Below are 21,742 nucleotides of genomic sequence, written 5' to 3' on the forward strand. Positions count from 1 at the left end.
AAAACACTAAAATAATGCAGACTAAACACATGATACACAAAGGAAAGTGAGTCCTGGCAATAGGTGATATATGGATTATAATATTAACCCATTCAGCACTTAATGGGCATTATGGCACTGTTAACCAATTCCATACAGACTATGAGTTGCATCAAGCTACATTTTGTGAAATATTCTGGGTAAACACTGAATTTTGTCTGCTGCTCTTCTCCCTGTAACCTACATCAGCTATTGATGCCACTGGCAGAAAGAAGGACAAGATTTAGGATGCACCGTAATGATGCAGCTGTGATCTGTGAAAAGACAATCCCAATTTATTTGGTTCATAAAATCCAAGGTGAAAGCTCTCAAAATTTGTGGATCAAAGAAAATGAACAAAAGGAAGTTCAAGGGTACATCCTCTGTCCTTTGCTCAGCAGCATGACCATAATGTTTCCAGTGTGAAGTCTGGATAACTTATTGCTAACTGTGCTTACCATCCCGATGTTCATCTTGCCCAAGTATCGGACTGAATACAGCAATCTGCAGGGAAAAAAAATCCTCAAAACTTCTGCAGTTAATTGTGATCAGTTATGTCAATAATTAAAACACTGTTTCTGTAAAAGATGATTACTAAAATCTCTCTGTGCATCCATTATTCAGCCGCAAAAATAATAAGACAAAAATCAAACTAACAGAGGCAAAACTGTGCTTTTTTTCCAAAATATAGTTGTTTTACAGTTAAACCTAGGCTAGCGCTCATCCTAATTATTTTGAGGACATCCTATTCAATTGCAATCTTTAGCCACAAAACATGTGGTTGAGACAGCTAAGTGGATGATCTCAATCTTTGAGCGGAAACACATAAATCCCCACATTTGGGGCGGAATTCTCCCCCCCCCCACGCCGGGTGAGAGAATCGCGGGGGCGCTGCCCGAGTCCCGCCACGCCGCCCCGACACTCGCACGCGATTCTCCCCCCCCCCCCAACCGGCGTGGCAAGAATCACGGCTGGCCGCTGGGACAATCGCCGCTCGTCGTTTGTAACCGGCGAGCGGCGATTCTCCGGCCCGGATGGGCCGAGCGGCCTGCCCAACACGACAAGCTCCCTCTGGCACTGTCCACACCTGGTCGCTGCCGGCGAGAACAGCGCTGGGGGGGCAGCCTGTGGGGGGGTGGGGTTCCTGCACCGGGTTTGGGGGGGGGGCCTCAAAAGGGGTCTGGCCCGTGATCGGTGCCCACCGATCGGCGGGCCAGCCTCTCTGAAGGAGGACCTCCTTTCCTCCGCCGCCTCGCAAGATCCATCTGACATCTTGCGGGGAGGACAGCAACCGCTCATGGTTGGCGCCGGTCAACCCGCGCATGCGTTCCTAGCCCCCCGGGGGTGGGAGAATAGGGGGCTGGGAGCGGCCTCCGACGCCGGAGTGAAATACTCCGGTTTTCACTCCGGCGGCGGGACTTAGTCTCCCGATGGGAGATTTGCGCCCAAGATATTGGGGGTAAAAATGGGGAGATCTGCTGCTAAGCTAAGGAGATAGGTTTTGTGAGGGCCACGAAGAATCCAGTGTGACTTTGTAGAGTCAAAAAGAAAATAACTTTATTTACAATAATATATACACAGCAGCAGTAGTTCACCACTGCTTCCTACTCTAGCTGGTACCACACTGGGCAGCTCTATTTATACAGGTGAAACTGCTAATGATATCCCCGCCCCCCTCATTGGGGGAGCTCACAGTCCACCTGAGTAGCTCATGCTCTGAGGTGCAGGAGGGGAATCTGTCTCTGAGCTCCTGCTGCCTCTGTCTGTAACCCTTGTTATATTCTTTGTATTTTCCTCCAGAATGACCCGATGTAGTGTTGACAAAGAATATACCAATCAAAAGATTGAAACAAACTAATTTATTATTACACTACTAATTTCATGAAGTTTGCACACTCTAAGTTATAGATGATAAACAAATGATATTGAATCTGTACTACAATATTCAATATTCTATATAACACTATGACTTGACCCCGTGCTATATATCTCGAATCAACTTTCACTCTGCTCTCTCCATGTTCTCTTCAGCTTCTCCCAGAATTCCAAGAGAGACTGTCTTAAATACAGTGAATTACTAATGCTCTCTAGTGTTTGATTTACATATAAATGCAATTATTAACCCTTTACTCTCCTGACTATGTACAAATCATTACATCACTCCCTTTTTTTAGACATTTCTTTTCTATTATTAGAAGGAAAAAATGTATAATATTGATACATAATACATGATATGTATATGAGATTAACAGGTGAGGTAAAAATAATAATCATACAGTGATGATTCACAAACTGAGTCTGTCCGACTTCCTTCTAATTCTGGATGATCTTCTCAAACCAAGAAGAGGAGTGTCAGAAGTTTTGAACGATTTCTGTGAGTCTTCTATTAACTTGGAAGATGTCAAAGTGTTATGAAAGAGGCTTTCATGCATTTGAAGATCAGGAATATATTTTGTTAGATGATTGAATTTTCAAAAGTGCTCGTCGATTTCATCGAACAATTGAATCTTCATTCGTATGAATGATATATGACCGTGGTGCTGCTTGACAAGTTACTTTAGCAATAGCAGACCATCCTCCATCAGGAATGCGAATCCTGACTTGATCACCTGGATTCAGTGGTTTCAGTGTTGTTGCATGTTGATTGTAGTATTTCTCTTGAATGCTTTGTTGACGTTGCATCTTTGTTATGACTGGCTGATGATCTGGATCTGGAAGTCTGATGCATGGAAGAGTTGTTCTTAATTCTCTGTTCATCAATAGTTGAGCATGAGATAAACCGTTGCAAGAGGAGTTCTGTAGTTGAGTAAAGCTAGGTTCATGTCAGTATGGGATCAAAGGATTTATCTAAAAGTTGCTTCACTATATGAACCCCTTTATAACTTTTCCATTTGATTGTGGATAGTGAGGACTTGAAGTTACAGGAGCAAAATTATATGCTTTGGCAAATTCTGTCCATTCATAACTATCAAAACACGGTCCATTATTTGTCATGACTGTGCATGGTATTCCATGTCGAGCAAAAAATATCTTGTAGCCTTGATCATGGATTTAAAAGTTGTCAGACAACTTGATGATTTCAGGATCATTTGAAAAATAGTCAATGATTAATATGTAATCACGACCATAGCAATGAAACAAGTCAATTCCTACTTTTGACCATGAAGTTTTTCTTTGCATTGAGCATGTTTCACACTCAAGAATAATATGTGATGTCCTTGCTGATGCCTGGCCAATATGCTGCCTGTCTCGCTCCTCTTTAGCATTTCTCTGTGCCTAGATGACCTTCATGTATCTGTCGTAGAATCATGGGTCTAAGTGACATAGGAATCACTAAGGGATCGAGACAGAGTAAAAATCCATCAACAACCGTGAGTTCAGCTTGTATGTTTCTGTATTTGGAACAGTGTCCTTTAGGCCAACCATTGTTTATATGGTCTATGACACGTTGTAACATCGGATCTTTGGTGGTCTCATCATGGATGAGTTTCAATTTGTGGTCTGAGGCAGGTAAGGTTTCAGCTCGAAGCTGCACTTGAGCTTCTATATGCTGAATAAACTTTGGTGGTCGTTCTTCTGAATTGACATAACGAGTTAACACATCAGAAATTATCAAATCCTTGAATGCACTTTGCCAGAAAGGAGATACAGAGCTTCCCGGTAGAGTCGGCTTCCACATTGCTGGAGGGGGTGCTGACGACAGGGGGAGAAGGGGGTAGTGTCGGCAGTTTCCTGGGCTTTTGGAAGAGGAGAAGACACCGCTGGAAGGGATCAAGGCAAAGTGAGAGGAAGAGTTGGGAGAGGTTATGGAGGGGGGGGGTTCTGGTGTGATGTGCTCCGAAGGGTGAATGCCTCCATCTCGTGAGCGAGGTTGGGACCGATACAGCTGAAAGTGGTATATAGTGTGAACGTTGCGGATTCGCATTCCTGATGGAGGATGGTCTGCTATTGCTAAAGTAACTTGTCAAGCAGCACCACGGTCATATATCATTCATACGAATGAAGATGCAATTGTTCGATGGAATCGACGAGCACTTTCATATGAGCTGCGAGTCAGAGCGGAGATTTTAAAAGATCGCGGCCTAGTTTCGGGAGCCGTTCGGAGGAGGAGGAGCAGTCTCTGTCAGGGAGAGAACCTGAGAACATCTAAGACACTCAGAAGGTAAGAAGGTAAGTAAGTGATTTTTACTCATTTTTACTTTTATACCTTTTTCAAATTGTGTGTGTCGGGGGGAAACTGAAGTGACATCACAGAAAAGCTGTGACCTGAGTGGCTGGTTGGGAATCAACACCAAATTAAAAAAATTAAGCATTGGTAACTAATTAAACATAATTACTTAATTATAATTTAGAGGGGGATCTAAGCCAGAGATCGGAGAGTACTATATTTAGTTTTCGCATTTATATTAGAAATCTAGTGCTAGGAAACAGATAGTTAACAGTAACTTTAAAAAAATAAAAAAAATATATAAAATGTTTTTAAAAACTTTTAATTTTAATTAATTGATGCAATGTCAGTTAGAGGGGTGCAGTGCTCTGACTGTGAGATGTGGCACGTCCGGAAGGCTTCCAGCGTCCCGGATGGCTTCATCTGCAGAAAGCGCACCCAACTGGAGCTCCTCACAGACCGCATGGTTCGGTTGGAGCAGCAATTGGATGCACTTAGGAGCATGCAGGTGGCGGAAAGCATCATAGATCGCAGTTATATAAATGTGGTCACACCCAAGGTGCAGGCAGAGAAATGGGTGACCACCAGAAAGGGCAGGCAGTCAGTGCAGGAATCCCCTGTGGTTGTCCCCCTCTCGAACAGGTATACCCCTTTGGATACTGTCGGGGGGGATAGCCCATCAGGGGAAAACAGCAGCAGCCGGAGCAGTGGCACCATGGCTGGCTCTGATGTTCAGAAGGGAGGGTCAAAGCGCAGAAGAGCAATAGTAATAGGGGACTCTGTAGTAGTCAGGGGCACAGATAGGCGCTTCTGTGGACGTGAAAGAGACTCCAGGATGGTATGTTGCCTCCCTGGTGCCAGGGTCCAGGATGTCTCCGAATGGGTAGAGGGCATCCTGAAGGAGGAGGGCAAACAGGCAGAGGTCGTTGTACATATTGGTACTAATGACATAGGCAGGAAGGGGCATGAGGTCCTGCAGCAGGAGTTCAGGGAGCTAGGCAGAAAGTTAAAAGACAGGACCTCTAGGGTTGTAATCTCGGGATTACTCCCTGTGCCACGTGCCAGTGAGGCTAGAAATAGGAAGATAGAGCAGCTAAACACGTGGCTAAACAGCTGGTGTAGGAGGGAGGGAGGGTTTCCGTTATCTGGACCACTGGGAGCTCTTCCGGGGCAGGTGTGACCCATACAAGAAGGACGGGTTGCATCTAAACTGGAGAGGCATAAATATCCTGGCCGCGAGGTTTGCTATTGTCACAGGGAGGGTTTAAACTAGTATGGCAGGGGGGTGGGCACGGGAGCAATAGGTCAGAAGGTGAGAGCATTGAGGGAGAACTAGGGAATAGGGACAGTGGGGCTCTGAGGCAGAGCAGACAGGGAGAAGTTGCTGAACACAGCAGGTCTGGTGGCCTGAAGTGCATATGTTTTAATGCAAGAAGTATTACGGGTAAGGCAGATGAACTTAGAGCTTGGATTAGTACTTGGAACTATGATGTTGTTGCCATGACAGAGACAAGGTTGAGGGAAGGGCAGGATTGGCAGCTAAACGTTCCAGGATTTAGATGTTTCAGGCAGGATAGAGGGGGATGTAAAAGGGGTGGCGGAGTTGCGCTACTGGTTAGGGAGAATATCACAGCTGTACTGCGGGAGGACACCTCAGAGGGCAGTGAGGCTATATGGGTAGAGATCAGGAATAAGAAGGGTGCAGTCACGATGTTGGGGGTTTACTACAGGCCTCCCAACAGCCAGCGGGAGATAGAGGAGCAGATAGGTAGACAGATTTTGGAAAAGAGTAAAAACAACAGGGTTGTGATGATGGGAGACTTCAACTTCCCCAATATTGACTGGGACTCACTTAGTGCCAGGGGCTTAGACGGGGCGGAGTTTGTAAGGAGCATCCAGGAGGGCTTCTTAAAACAATATGTAGACAGTCCAATTAGGGAAGGGGCGGTACTGGACCTGGTATTGGGGAATGAGCCCGGCCAGGTGGTAGATGTTTCAGTAGGGGAGCATTTCGGGAACAGTGACCACAATTCAGTAAGTTTTAAAGTGCTGGTGGACAAGGATAAGAGTGGTCCTAGGATGAATGTGCTAAATTGGGGGAAGGCTAATTATAACAATATTAGGCGGGAACTGAAGAACATAGATTGGGGGCGGATGTTTGAGGACAAATCAACATCTGACATGTGGGAGGCTTTCAAGTGTCAGTTGAAAGGAATTCAGGACCGGCATGTTCCTGTGAGGAAGAAGGATAAATACGGCAATTTTCGGGAACCTTGGATATCGAGAGATATTGTAGGTCTCGTCAAAAAGAAAAAGGAGGCATTTGTCAGGGCTAAAAGGCTGGGAACAGACGAAGCCTGTGTGGAATATAAGGAAAGTAGGAAGGAACTTAAGCAAGGAGTCAGGAGGGCTAGAAGGGGTCACGAAAAGTCATTGGCAAATAGGGTTAAGGAAAATCCCAAGGCTTTTTACACGTACATAAAAAGCAAGAGGGTAGCCAGGGAAAGGGTTGGCCCACTGAAGGATAGGCAAGGGAATCTATGTGTGGAGCCAGAGGAAATGGGCGAGGTACTAAATGAATACTTTGCATCAGTATTCACCAAAGAGAAGAAATTGGTAGATGTTGAGTCTGGAGAAGGGTGTGTAGATAGCCTGGGTCACATTGAGATCCAAAAAGACGAGGTGTTGGGTGTCTTAAAAAATATTAAGGTAGATAAGTCCCCAGGGCCTGATGGGATCTACCCCAGAATACTGAAGGAGGCTGGAGAGGAAATTGCTGAGGCCTTGACAGAAATCTTTGGATCCTCACTGTCTTCAGGTGATGTCCCGGAGGACTGGAGAATAGCCAATGTTGTTCCTCTGTTTAAGAAGGGTAGCAAGGATAATCCAGGGAACTACAGGCCGGTACTTCAGTGGTAGGGAAATTACTGGAGAGAATTCTTCGAGACAGGATCTACTCCCATTTGGAAGCAAATGGACGTATTAGTGAGAGGCAGCATGGTTTTGTGAAGGGGAGGTCGTGTCTCACTAACTTGATAGAGTTTTTCGAGGAGGTCACTAAGATGATTGATGCAGGTAGGGCAGTGGATGTTGACTATATGGACTTTAGTAAGGCCTTTGACAAGGTCTTACACGGGATCAGGGGTGAGCTGGCAAGGTGGATACAGAACTGGCTAGGTCATAGAAGGCAGAGAGTAGCAATGGAAGGATGCGTTTCTAATTGGAGGGCTGTGACCAGTAGTTTTCCACAGGGATCAGTGCTGGGACCTTTGCTCTTTGTAGTATATATAAATGATTTGGAGGAAAATGTAACTGGTCTGATTAGTAAGTTTGCAGACGACACAAAGGTTGGTGGAATTGCGGATAGCGATGAAGACGGTCAGAGGATACAGCAGGATTTAGATTGTTTGGAGACTTGGGCGGAGAGATGGCAGATGGAGTTTAATCCAAACAAATGTGAGGTAATGCATTTTGGAAGGTCTAATGCAGGTAGGGAATATACAGTGAATGGTAGAACCCTCAAGAGTATTGAAAGTCAAAGAGATCTAGGAGTACAGGTCCACAGGTCACTGAAAGGGGCAACACAGGTGGAGAAGGTAGTCAAGAAGGCGTACGGCATGCTTGCCTTCATTGGCCGGGGCATTGAGTATAAGAATTGGCAAGTCATGTTGCAGCTGTATAGAACCTTAGTTAGGCCACACTTGGAATATAGTGTTCAATTCTGGTCGCCACACTACCAGAAGGTTGTGGAGGCTTTAGAGAGGGTGCAGAAGAGATTTACCAGAATGTTGCCTGGTATGGAGGGCATTAGCTATGAGGAGCGGTTGAATAAACTCGGTTTGTTCTCACTGGAACGAAGGAGGTTGAGGGGCGACCTGATAGAGGTCTCAAAATTATGAGGGGCATAGACAGAGTGGATAGTCAGAGGCTTTTCCCCGGGGTAGAGGGGTCAATTACTAGGGGGCATAGGTTTAAGGTGAGAGGGGCAAGGTATAGAGTAGATGTACGAGGCAAGTTTTTTACGCAGAGGGTAGTGGGTGCCTGGAACTCGGTACCGGAGGAGGTGGTGGATGCAGGGACGATAGTGACATTTAAGGGGCATCTTGACAAATACATGAATAGGATGGTAATAGAGGGATACGGACCCAGGAAGTGTAGAAGATTGTAGTTTAGTCGGGCAGCATGGGCTTGGAGGGCTGAAGGGCCTGTTCCTGTGCTGTACATTTCTTTGTTCTTTGTTTGTTTTGGTCCTGTCCAAAGTTGGAGGATTACTGGAAGGAGGTTTTTTCGGGTAATCTCGAGAGTGGTGCACATGAAACTGGATCTGTTCCCTCTGGAGGCCATATTCGTGGTGTCGGACCAGCCGGAGTTGGAAACGGGTGCAGAGGCAGGTGTTGTAGCTTTCGCCTCGTTGATCGCCCAAAGGCGGATCCTGTTGGGGTGGAGATCAATCTCTCCACCCTGTGCCCTGGCGTGGCGGCGGCACCTGCTGGAATTCTTGACTCTTGAGAATGTCAAATTTGAACTGAGGGGAAAGATGGAGGGGTTCTACAATTCATGGGCGTTATTCATCATGCACTTTCGAGAATTGGATTACATCGAACATTAGAGGGGAGGGGGACTGTGTGTGTTAATGGTGACTATAGGTGATTCCTGATTCCTTTGTTATTCGTTTATGTTAACATGCTGGCTAATGTTTGGGGGTTTGGTGGGAGGATGGGTTCTTGTTATTGATATGGGGATTGACATTACATTCGTTATTGATTATTGTTTATTGTTGGGTGTAAATTTGGGAGAAAATGTGAAAAAGGAGGAGAATAAAAATATTTTTAAAACAAATCAAATCCTTGCCTGGAGTATAGACAAGTCGAAAGTCGTATCTACATAACTTCATAAGAATACGCTGTAATAGAGGAGTCATGTCATTCAAATCCTTGTGAATGATGTGAACAAGTGGTCGGTGATCAGTCTCAATCGTGAGTGTAGGGAGGCCATGTACATAATCGTGAAACTTGAGAATTCCAGTTAGTAAGCCTAAACATTCCTTTTCTATCTGGGCATACCTTTGTCCAGTAAGTGTCATTGCTCTTGAAGCATTGGCAACTGGTGTCCACAAAGAATTGTCATCACTTTGTAGAACTGCTCCAATTCCACTTTGACTTGCATCCGGTTGAGATTTTTGTTTCTCTGTCGGGGTTAAAGAATGAAAGAACAGGTGCAATAGTCAATTGAGACTTCAGATCCATCCATTCTGTGTGATGAGCATCAGTCCATAAAAATGTAGTAGACTTCTTGAGATGTCGCAAAGCTGTAGTTCTGGAAGAGAGGTTCGGAATGAATTTTCAAAGAAAATTCACAATGCCTAGGAATCTCAACACTGCTTTCTTGTCCTCTGGGACTGTAATTTTCTGTATGGCAACAATCTTGCCGTCGTCAGGTCGCACCACACGATGAAATATCTCCGAGGCTGAAATAATACCAAATGGCATTCTTTTGGACCAATATCGACCAAATGGTATGTTAAACGTACACAATTTCTTGCTTGCGTCATCTAACTGCATTTGCCTAAATCCTCTGGAGGCATCCAGTTTGAAATTTTTTTAGCATTCGCCATCTCGCTGGTGATTTCTTCATCAAATTCTTAGTTCCCCAGACGGTTTCTTTACACACACCATTGCACTGACACAGTCAGTCGGTGCTGTTACCTTGGAAATTATGCCAAGTTTTTGCATACGTTCTTGCTTTAATCTTTCATGAAGCGGGGCTAGGAGGGTGTACCATTTGTTTGGCATCTGGCTTCAATTGAATTTTATATTGAAAGGGAAGAGTACCCATGCCTTCAAAGACGTGAGGAAAGCAATCAAGAATTCCTTGAATGTCTTCTTGAACAGGTGGAAGAGGTGAACTTGCGCTATAAATTCTTTGAATTAGGTGAAGATCCTGACAGGCTTGTGCACCTGAGAGAGAAGATCTGTTTGATTCAACAATCTCAAATCTTAATGATATGGCAGTGTCGTGATTTGTCACCAATAAATAGCACAATCCCAATGAGGTGATTGCGTTGCCATTATAATCACGCAATTGACAATCTGTCTTCTGGATTTTAGAAGGTTGCCTTTGTTGCAAAAGGTCATTTGTGTTGATTCAGTTCGCGGAAGCTCCTGTATCACGTTTAAAAATGATTTCAGAACCATTTACCTGAAGTGGTGTGTACATTTTGGATTCCGTATTAATAGATTGTACTTTTTGAGGAGGAGATAAAATATCTGTAGTAGCATCACACTTTTCAATAATGCCGACAAAGAAGGAACCTTCTAAGCATTACTGCTTCAAGATCATTGGCAAAATGATAATTCTGATAAGCTTCTTCCGTTGTGTCTACACTTCTTACATTCATATGTGCCTTAGGTAGATTTGCAGATTTATATTGTGTTGCTTTAAGTGAAGTTCTGCATTGCACAGCAAAGTGGTTGAGTTTGCAACATTTGTTTTTCCCAGTGCAGGGCATTTTCTGTGTGGGTGGGTGTCCACAGCGTACACACGTCATGATGTTTGTGTCGTCACGCGTACGGTGCCGTCTTCCGTCTTGTGTCTTTTTGCAAAATGTGCATGTGCAGGTCAGGAATGCGCGTGCGCAATATGGCTGCCGTCCGAAATGCGTATTTTTCTGAACTGCGCCACAGCTCCAACGCATACTGCCTCGAGGCTCGTTTACGCGTTTTTCTTTTTGCCGAATCTCAGAATACTGACAATTCATGCATTCAACACATTTCAATAGTGTTTTCAAGCTTGACATCTTTCTGTCTCAGCAAACGTTCCCTGAGCAATTCCAAAGACAATCTGGTCTCTGATCAAAGAATCCGATAAAATGGAGAAATTACATGTTTGAGCTTTGAGTTTTACATTGGTTATGAACCAATCAATCGATTCTCCAATTTTCTGCCTCCTCTTCTTTTTTAAAATAAATTTAGAGTACCCAATTATTTTTTTCCAATTAAGGGGCAATTTAGCATGGCCAATCCACCTACCCTGCACATCTTTGGGTTGCGTGGGTGAAACCCTGCCACGAGGAGAATGTGCAAACTCCACACGGACAGTGACCCAGGGCCGGGATTCAAACCCGGGTCCTCAGCATCACAGTCACAGTGCTAACCACTGCACCACATGCCGCCCTTTGCATCCTTTTCATTAAAGACAAATCTTTCATATGTTTCAATAATTTGTGTCTTGCAGCGCAGATCAAATTTTTCTATGACATCTTCATATTTAGTTTTATCTTCTTCTGTTGCAAATTGAAATGAGTTACACAGTTCTATGGCTTGTGGACCAGCCATCGTTAAGAATAATGCTATTTTCCGATTATCACTTGCATTATTTAAATCAGATGCAGACAGGTATAGCTGAAACTGTTGTTTGAAAACTCGTCAGTTAACATCTAGTTTACCAGATACCCTGACCTGTCGTAGAGATTGAACTTTCTCCATCAGTCCGGGATTCTTCGGTGTTTTGCAGTAACACGTCTGTAAGCAGTCTTTTCTTCGAAGTCTGAGTTGCGTGCTAGTTTTTTTGTTAGCTAGATTCTAACTATTCTATCTAAACAGCTTCAGTAGTAATCTGATACCATGTTATATTACCACGTCTGGTAATATGTTCTTTGTCTTTTCCTCCAGAATGACCCGATGTAGTGTTGACAAAGAATATACCAATCAAAAGGTTGAAACAAACTAGTTTATTACTACACCACTAATTAAATGAAGTTCGCACACTCTACTGAGTTATAGATGGCAAACAAATGATATTGAATCTGTACTACATTATTCAATATTTTATATAACTACTAACTACACTATGACTTGACCTCGTGCTATATATCTCTAATCAACTTTCACTCTGCTCTCTCTTCAGCTTTGATAGAATCTACCTTTTTAGTATATAACAAGTTTAAAGAATAAATTACCCAAGATTTAAAATGGCTTCTTAACATGGTTTGTTAAAAACCAACATTTGAAGCATGACAGTAAAAACTGCTGTATCCCATGAGGAACATCAAGATAACAGTTTTCATGACAACGGATAAGGCTTCATGAGAAAGACCATATTCAATCACCCCATATTAAAATTTGATGGACAGACGTCTCAATCAAATTGAATTAACTGTAATTACTTTAACCCAAGCACAGCCATAAAGGGGAAAGACATTGGTGATAACAATAACCTGAAAAAGTACGTCCCGGTTTTGAACAATTCATTCCGGAATTATCTTAATTTCTGAAGCTACTTTCTGCACTTTCGCTTTGAACCACCCATTTTGCTTATTTTCGACATTTCTGTATTGTGTATTCAATTAGAAGAAATTATCAAGAGCTGTAATTTGTATTGAATTCAACTCAGTACTCTGTATTTGCTTGGACAAAACAAACTTTAAAAAACTCTGTATTTGCAAGCAAACTGGCCTGATCAAGAGACATCTGAATCGAACTGAATAAAAGACGATTTACTTCACGCATGAAGCTCAGTTTCAAGATCTGTCGAGTAATATATGTGTGGTGACACATAAGATATATTAACCAAAGAACAGACCTATCAAGCTTCTCCCAGAATTCCTAAAGAGGCTACCTTAAATACAGTTAATTAGTAACGCCCTCTAATGTTTGATTTACACATGGATGCAATTATTAACCCTTTACTATCCTGACTATATGCATGTCATTACAACTCTGCTTCCGGACCTGGTGCTGTCTTTTCTGAACTATGAAGCCTGGACTACGACAAGGGGAAACGGTGTTACGACCGGTTGAATGGAGGGAAAGGAGAGCCTGTTGCTGTTGCCAGTTGCTTGCAGGGGAGAGAGAGGAGATTTATTTGTCTGCAATTGCCACGCCTGGGATTCATACTTGTCACTGGCTGCCTTTCTGCTTATCGGCTTGAAGTGGAGCAAGGAGCGGATTTCGGTTCGCCTGTTCCGGGCTGAAAGTGGAGTAGAATGGACTTGCTTTTGCAGTTTTAGACTGGATGGTGTCTGGAGACCACATGCCGGAACTGTGAGAGCAGAAGGGCGGTTGCCCAATTGACTATGTGTACTGTTTGTACTGATGTTGGTTGTGTTTTATTGTTGGGGGATTGTATGGTTATTATATTTTTATTGTGTATTGTTATTTTGGGCTTAGCGCTGGGTGCTTGACAGTTGCGGCCTTCCCACTTCTGTGCATTGGGGGTTGAGGGGTCAGTGAGGGGGAGGGGTGGCAGTGAGTTGGTGCTAGTGAGGGGGAGGGGTGGCAGGACGTCTGTGTGTCCGTTTCCAGTGGTCTGTGTTGCTCATTTGGGTGCCTTTCCACTGATAGGGGGCTGCCATTGGGGAGGGTTTGGGGTGAGGAGGAGGAGGAGAAATGGCCGTATGCTGTCTCTGTCTCTCGCTCTCTTTCCAGTGGTTGTGCTGCTCGTTGGAATCCTTTCCGCCGATGTGGGGCTACCGTTGGGGACAGGGGTGGTGCACAGTAGGTGGCTGTGTGTGTGTGCTGGCTTGAAAGCTGGTGGTTTTTGTATCTTGTAAAAGCTTTTGGCATATTACTGTTTTTCGTGACTTGTGTTTTCCTTGCATGTTGCTGACTCTTTTGTATTTTTGAGTTTTCAATAAACGTAAAATATTTATGGGATAACCAATAGTCTCCAGCCAATAGTATTCAGGCAGGTTATAACAATGGGCTTTTCCGTTTCTTCCAGGATGACCCTGGGAAAGTGGAGGATGTGGATGGGGAGAATGCAACATCCAGTGAGATGGTAATATTAATCTTTATTAGTGTCACAAGTAGGGTTACATTAACACTGCAATGAAGTTACTGTGAAAATCCCCTATTCGCCACACTCTGGCGCCTGTTCGGGTACACTGAGGAAGAATTCAGAATGTCCAATTCACCTAACAAGCACGTCTTTTGGGACTTGTGGGGGGAATCCGCGGAGGAAACCCTCGCAGACACAGGGAGAACATGCTGACTCCACACAGATAACGACCCAAGCTGGGAATTGAACCCGGTCCCTGGCGCTGTGAAGCAACAGTGCTAACCACTGTGCTACCGTTCACCCAATATTAAACCAGGTCTCAGTGGGGTTGGGGGTTGGAATTAACCGGCCAGGCTGTACAGTGTGTGTGCCACAACTTACAACCACACAGATTAAAATGTGGCAGGGGTCAAGGGCAGAGGTAAGGGTTTGGGGTTCACAATTTGTCAAGTTTCTTACCTGTCATCCCGCAAACTATCTTCTTTCATCACCTCATCTGATTTGTGATCATGTTGGAGCTGGAAGTTGGGAATCTCTTTTTGAATCAGTTGCAGATGAGGCAGCATGGGTCTATACACTGTTCCATCGTGCCATTTCCAGCGAATCATGTGAAAACTTAATGGTTTTCCTCGAAGTTTCTGTAAAACAGTATGAGCCTGAAGCCAATGACAGAAGAAAAAGCCTATGGTGAGAAAATCTGGATTCTTTCTCGTCACGTTCCAAATTTCCCTCAGAGTTCCTCTCTTTATCCTTCTTTTGTCATCATCTCTTTTGCTCCACAGAGTACCTCTGGTACCTCTCCAAAATTGACCCTTCTTCATAAGTGAACCTGAGCAGTGAGCTAGGAACAGCAGGAGGCCATTTAGTGTCTCAAGCTAATTCTGCCATTCAGTTAGAGCACTGATGATTTGTAATCTGAGTCTTTGCTCCACATCCTTTGATATATTTACCATCATTCTTAGTCTTGAAAGCCTGAATTAACCCACAGCCTTTCAAAGGAGTAGAGCCGTAGGGATGCTGCCTATGGGTATTGCCAGAGATGATGGGTGGGATTCTCCGGTCAGCCAGTCGTGTTTTCCAGCGCGGTGTGCCCCCGCCGACAATGGGATTCTCCATTCCAGCAGCCGGACAATGGGGTTTTCCATTGTGGCCACCCACACTGTTGGGAAATCCAAAGGCGTGGGTGCGCTGCCGGCGGACTGGAGGATCCTGCCAATGGAGAATTCTGCTGGCTGTGTTTTCCCAGCTTTCTCTGTTTTCCCAGGCATATGAATCCTGGGATATATAAATAAAGGCACAAAATACAAAATCTTTATAAAACATTGATTTGACCTCAATTGGACTATTGTCTGCAATTATGGGCAACACACTTCAAGAAGGATGTGAAGGCATTAGAAAAATGAATCATGAGAATTGGTCTGGGGATGAGAAACTTTAGCTACATGGTTAGTGTTGTGAGGACTCCACACCCAGCCAGATAGACAGGAGACAACTAAGTTTATTTTACTGTTATGGGCCAGGGTTTAGAGAACACCAAAGTATATCATGGAGTTCACCTGACCCACATCTTTTATTAAATTTTGGTTATGGGGAGCACAAGGGCCCATTTTACAGGTGTGATGCAACAGAGATCTAAAGTATTTTAAAAACATAACAATGTTTATTCTATGAATCCAGTTAACATGTTATAAACCCACAGTAAACATCTTACCAACTACTGTTGACTTCCTTATTTCTATGTGAACCACAAGCTGTTTCTTATATTGGCCAAATGACCACACAACCAGTATATTAGTTCAAAAGACAGTTTATTAATAAACACAAGACTTATATCTATATGCAAAGATGCATGCGGCTATGCTCTAAACTATACCTCATGACTAAGATGACCTTTACGTAACTTGGGGCGACTAGCTCTGTGCAGGAGATAAGGCCTTTATCTGTGTCCACGTGGGTCAGTTGGAAGTCGTCAGGTTCGTCTTGGCTGGGTTTGTCCTTCAGGTAGCGATCGTGGGTCCTGGAACTTGGTTGGTTGATATGCTGCAATCGGTCGGCACAGAGGCCGGTCCAAAAGAGGTTCATCTCTCGGTTTGCAGTTCTTCTTATTCCCCTGGGTTTTTGCGCCCTTTGGGGCAGTCCTAACTCCAGATCCAATGGATCGATAGGATTTTGATCACCCTCATTGATCCTGGCCAATTAGGGGGCAGATACCTCGATGGCTAGGCGGGTCCTAGCTGTCATTGTCCCAGGCACGTATGCCTTTCCAAATAAGGGGAAGTGGCGCCGGTTAGTCTGCTTGATAGTCTGCTCGAATCATTCCTTGATTCGAGTTCGATTGTCCTGGGGAAATGGTGATTGACCTTTAAAAGGTGCAAGTTTCTGTCAGGTCTGGCCTCTTTGCACAATACACAGAGGCTGTGTACTTGTCTATGTCCTAAGTTGACCACAATTCCCATGGTCCTTTGCAGGTGGCCATTTTAGATGGCTACATAGAACATTACAGCTCAGTACAGGCCCTTCGGCCCTCGATGTTGCCATGAAACCACTCTAAAGCCCATCTACACTATTCCCTTATTGTCCATATGTCTATCCAATGACCATTTGAATGTCCTTACTGTTGGCAAGTCCACTACTGTTGCAGGCAGGGCATTCCACGCCCTTACTACTCTCTGAGTAAAGAACCTACCTCTGACATCTGTCTTATATCTATCTCCCCTCAATTTAAAGGTATATCCCCTCGTGCTAGACATCAACCTCCGAGGAAAAAGGCTCTCACTGTCCACCCTATCCAATCCTCTGATCATCTTGTATGCCTCCATTAAGTCACCTCTTAACCTTCTTCTCTCTAACGAAAACAGCCTCAAGTCCCTCAGCCTTTCCTCATAAGATTTTCCCTCCATACCAGGCAACATTCTGGTAAATCTCCTCTGCACCCTTTCCAATGCTTCCACACCCTTCCTATAATGCGGCGACCAGAATTGCACGCAATACTCCAAATACGGCCGCACCAGAGTGTTGTATAGCTGCAACATGACCTCATGGCTCCTAAACTCAATCCCTCTACCAATAAAAGCTAACACACCGTACGCCTTCTTAACAACCCTCTCAACCTGGGTGGCAACTTTCAGGGATCTATGTACATGGACACCGAGATCTCTCTGCTCATCCACACTGCCAAGAATCTTACCATTAGCCCAGTACTCTGTCTTCCTGTTATTCCTTCCAAAATGAATCACCTCACACTTTTCTGCATTAAACTCCATTTGCCATCTCTCAGCCCAGCGCTGCAGCTTATCTATGTCCCTCTGTAACTTGTAACATCTGTCCGCACTGTCCACAACTCCACCGACTTTAGTGTCATCTGCAAATTTACTCACCCATCCTTCGACGCCCTCCTCCAGGTCATTTATAAAAATGACAAACAGCAGTGGCCCCAAAACAGATCCTTGTGGTACACCACTAGTAACTGGACTCCAGTCTGAACATTTCCCATCAACCACCACCTTTTGTCTTCTTCCAGCTCGCCAATTTGTGATCCAAACTGCTAAATCACCCTGAATCCCATGCCTCCGTATTTTCTGCAGTAGCCTACCTTATCAAACGCTTTACTGAAATCCATATACACCACATCAACTGCTTTACCCTCATCCACCTGTTTGGTCACCTTCTCAAAGAACTCAATAAGGTTCGTGAGGCACGACCTACCCTTCACAAAACCGTGTTGACTATCTCTAATCAAATTATTCCTTTCCAGATGACTAGACATCCTATCTCTTATAAACCTTTCCAAGATTTTTCCCACAACAGAAGTAAGGCTCACTGGCCTATAGTTACCAGGGTTATCTCTACTCCCCTTCTTGAACAAGGGGACATTATTATCTCCCATCAGATCTCCTTTACCTCTACCACGAGTATTTCTCTTTTCCCCAGTTTCTATCCCTCACAGGTTGAAACTAATGTCGGAAACCAAGCTTTGATTTATGAATGAATTCATAATCATCTGCCATTTCTGTTGTGTACCTCGCAGTTTTAACTCTCTGCTCTTCCACATGAGTTCTCACTACATCAGGAATTGAATTTTTAAACTCCTCCAAAAGTATAATTACTCTGAGAGCTTCATACGCCTGGTCTAGTTTCAAAGCCATTATCCACCTATCAAAATTACTCTGATCCTTTCAAACTTACTCCAATTTTAACTGGCTGTCATGTTTCATGGCCATTTTCTGAAGTTCAAACTCTCTCTTTTTCCCTTTCCTCTCTCCCCTTTTCTTTTTCTTCTCTATCTCTATTTCTGTTTTTCTTTTTCCATGGTCTGTACCTCCCTTTCTCTTTCTTTTTGTTCTGCCAGGGCTATTTTTTCTTTACTCCCTTCTTCTCTCTCATTTTCTCTCATTTCGTATTCAAGCTGCTTTAATTCTTTTCCATGTTCAAGTTGCTTGATTTGTAACTGAATTGTTGCCATTTCCAATGAGTCCAACTGTATCTCAGGCAATTTAAAATGCTCAGCTACCACCGTAAGTACCTCATCTTTTCATATTCTGTCAGGTAATGTTAACTGCAATGTTTTTGCCAAATCTAAAAGTCTGTTTTTAGTCTCTGTCCATAAGGTACGACGTGTGACCTTCTCCACCCCAAAAACTTCAGAGCCTCTGAAAGAGCCATTGTCTACAACACACTCCCTAATTAAACTGGAATACCACACCTGAAAAGCAAACACAAATATGCTCACACCTCACTGCCTTTAAGTTCACTAAGCCAACCCAATCACGAAAGATAGACTTATCCCAGGAGCCCCCAATTTGTCATGGGCCAGGGTTTAGAGAACACTAAAGTATATCATGGAGTTCACCTGACCCACAACTTTTAATAGATTTTGGTTATGGAGAGCACAAGGGCCCATTTTACAGGTGTGACGCAACAGAGGTCTAAAGATGTTTTAAAACAAAACCATGTTTATTCTACGAATCCAGTTAACATGTTATAGACCCATAGTAAACATCTTACCAACTACCAACACTGATAACCCCCCAAAAAGATACAGTACACAGTACGATACAGTACGGTAACGCTTAGTAACTTTTCTAACAACATCCATAAGCCAAAACACTTTTTTAACAAAGACAGGAGGTTTAAATTCTCTACAGAGAACAGTTATCACTTTTAAATTATCAAGAGACCTTTTTTAACATACAGAGAGACCAGTATACATCTGCTTGGTTTGAATGCAGCTCTCCAACTGAAAGTGAAACTAAAACACAGAGCCAAAAAGAGCTTACAGCTCAAAACGAAAGTAAACAGCAGAATCACATTCCAGCTCCACCCACACAATGACATCACTGTAGCCATTTGATAAAACACATTTTTCTTAAAGGGACTCTCGCATGACACTCCTCAATACAATGCACTTTCACTCTCTGCTCCCCCTGAGGGTCCTCTTCCCTCACCTGCTCCCAGGCCAGGGTTTATACCCTGCAGGGGATTCTCCAATTAGGAGGAAGCTCCGCCCCCCAGTCACCTGGGGAGTTCGCATTCCAAGCTGGAGGAGGTTCAAGCACCTTTGGGGGTTGTAACAGATTGCCGATGTTGGGGCTGTTCTCCTTAGAGAAGAGAGAGTTGAGAGGAAATCGAATTAAAGTGTTCAATATTATAAGGGGCCTGGACAGAGTTAATAGGGAGCAACACTGCCATTGACAGAATGGTCAGAAACCAGAGAATAAGGAGAATTGCCTCTACACAAAGCCTCTATACAAGAGCTGCCGATTCTTTGCCAATGAGCACACTGGTATTTTATGTAGCCAGTTAAAATGGCTAACTCCAGATTTAGAATGGCTAACTCCCGATTTAAAATGGCGAATGGCAAAGGCTGATGGGAAAGTCAGCCAACAGGACACAAACGAGCAGCTGCAGGTTAAGTGTGTATTTACCTCTGGAAAGGCCAGACAAGATCGATACCAGCAACCATCAGCATAACAAAACACCAGCCATCTGCATATTAATGAGCAATCCCCGGGAACAATGAGCAACATTTAGACATATAAAGCCAAACCAGACTCATTGGCGCCAGCAGAAGTCTACACAATGGGAGGTGAATGACCACCTGAGGACCACCCATCGATCAGGGAACCGCTCCAGCATTGGAGAAAATCGAACCAAGTGATTGGGACAAAGTCCAATCACTTGGAACCAGGTGCAGGGTCCGCCCCCAAAAGGCGGGAAGCCCCTGGGGACTATAAGAATCAAGCCCAAGTTCAAATCGTTCTTCTTGACCGGGTCACTCAGCAATGCGCACCAACCCTTGACAGTGTCCGGTCCAGCCGCCGCTGATATCCAGTAAGTCTTACTTCAACGCTCGCTACGAGATAGGCGCTCCTAGCTACCAATCTGTACCAACTTCGAATCCCGTAGGCTCAGAACCCGAACGAAAGGCCATTCGTTTCCCTGACCTGGTGGGCCAGTTCCAAGTTAAGTATTGGCCTGTTAGTCGTAGCAGTAGCTTAGGCGTAGAATTTGTACATGAGTAATGATTACTGTGTATAATAAATGTGCTTTGATTTAAATCTTACTAAACGGTGTATTGGATTATTGATCATTACTCGGACTTGAACCACGTGGCGGTATCATAAAGATACCTGCCGACTCAAGAGCAAAGGTGATAAAACAGAGCAATTAAACTAAGGCAAAAGTTAGCAACATTTACCTCTCCTCTCTGAGCATTTCTCAAGCAAATCCCATTAATTCCATCAATAATGTCTCCAGTATGAACACACTCATCTGCTTCAGCTTGACTTCCTGGAATCACCTCTGATATAAAAATACGCCTGTCAGTATATCTGAAAGAAAAACAAGCTGTCAGCAAGTTTATAAATTTACTGCTTAACATCTCATCGCACATTGCGGTTGGAATGATCCAGATCATTGGCATAAACTAGTAGTCTAACAGACCAGAATCACCAATCTGCATTTTCTAGCACTGGAACAGGTTGGATCCTGGTGATGACAAAGAGCAGACTGCTGAATTTATTAGCTATGGTAGCAATCCCATCAACTGTCAGAAAGCTGGAGGCATCTCCGCCACAGTGATTTTCCTGAGTCCTCACTGGTTTAACTGTCAATCAGGCAGCTGCCTGGGATCCCATGTCTTTAAATATTAAGATTCCACCCCCCACCCCCCCCACTCCAAGAGCTGCTGGCTGGCCGATCGGCAGCTCTTCAGTCCCAGTGGTGCTACGAGTAGCAGTGGCCACTGCCCACTGCTGGAACAGCAGCAGGTCTTGAAGTAGCGAAGGTGCAGAAGACTCCAAAAGTTAGGTGTGTGGGTAAAGATTGCTGGGGCCAATCAGGCAGACCTGGCAGACTAGGGTTGTGGAGGGGAGATTCATTGTAGAGGGCAAAGGAGGGCTCCTTCGCCGGATTGTCCCCAGAGATATATCTTGTAGCCTCCTCATGTGATGTATGGAGCATGCCCCCACCCTCTCCCTGCAATTCAGCATAAGGCCCTTAATTGGTCATTAATTGGCCACTTATGGGTCTGAATGGCCTCTGGGAAGGGAGGCCATCCTCAGCATTCCTGTTTCAGACTTAACTGCAGGGAGTCAGGAAGGAAGCTGTCCTTTGCCAGTTCCGATGGCAGGAGGTAGGGGCGGGGTGAATAAAATTCCACTCACTGTAAAGAATCATAAGAGAGAACATAAACTTAATTTGGCTGCCACAAGTTAAGTGACCTGCATTTCCTGTAACAGGGCAATGTCAACCCTGATGATGTCTAGCATAGCTACGGCT

At 44.2% G+C, this 21,742-nt stretch overlaps 1 protein-coding gene across 6 annotated transcripts in view; it reads right to left on the reverse strand.

The window, feature by feature from the left end:
* Positions 1–21,742, reverse strand: part of LOC140395329 (uncharacterized) — a 228,540-nt gene that overhangs the window by 35,770 nt on the left and 171,028 nt on the right. For 5 of the 6 annotated variants that reach the window (XM_072482960.1, XM_072482958.1, XM_072482961.1 and 2 more), the window contains 3 exons: positions 20,661–20,793; positions 14,423–14,619; positions 477–522 (listed from right to left, as the gene is read on the reverse strand). In XM_072482960.1, the coding sequence (XP_072339061.1) occupies positions 477–522; positions 14,423–14,619; positions 20,661–20,793 (376 nt within the window). The remainder of the gene's footprint in view (positions 1–476; positions 523–14,422; positions 14,620–20,660; positions 20,794–21,742) is intronic. The other variant, XM_072482959.1, reaches the window with a different exon arrangement.

Source organism: Scyliorhinus torazame, chromosome 18, assembly GCF_047496885.1.
Source record: "Scyliorhinus torazame isolate Kashiwa2021f chromosome 18, sScyTor2.1, whole genome shotgun sequence".
In the NCBI taxonomy this organism is placed as follows: domain Eukaryota; kingdom Metazoa; phylum Chordata; class Chondrichthyes; order Carcharhiniformes; family Scyliorhinidae; genus Scyliorhinus; species Scyliorhinus torazame.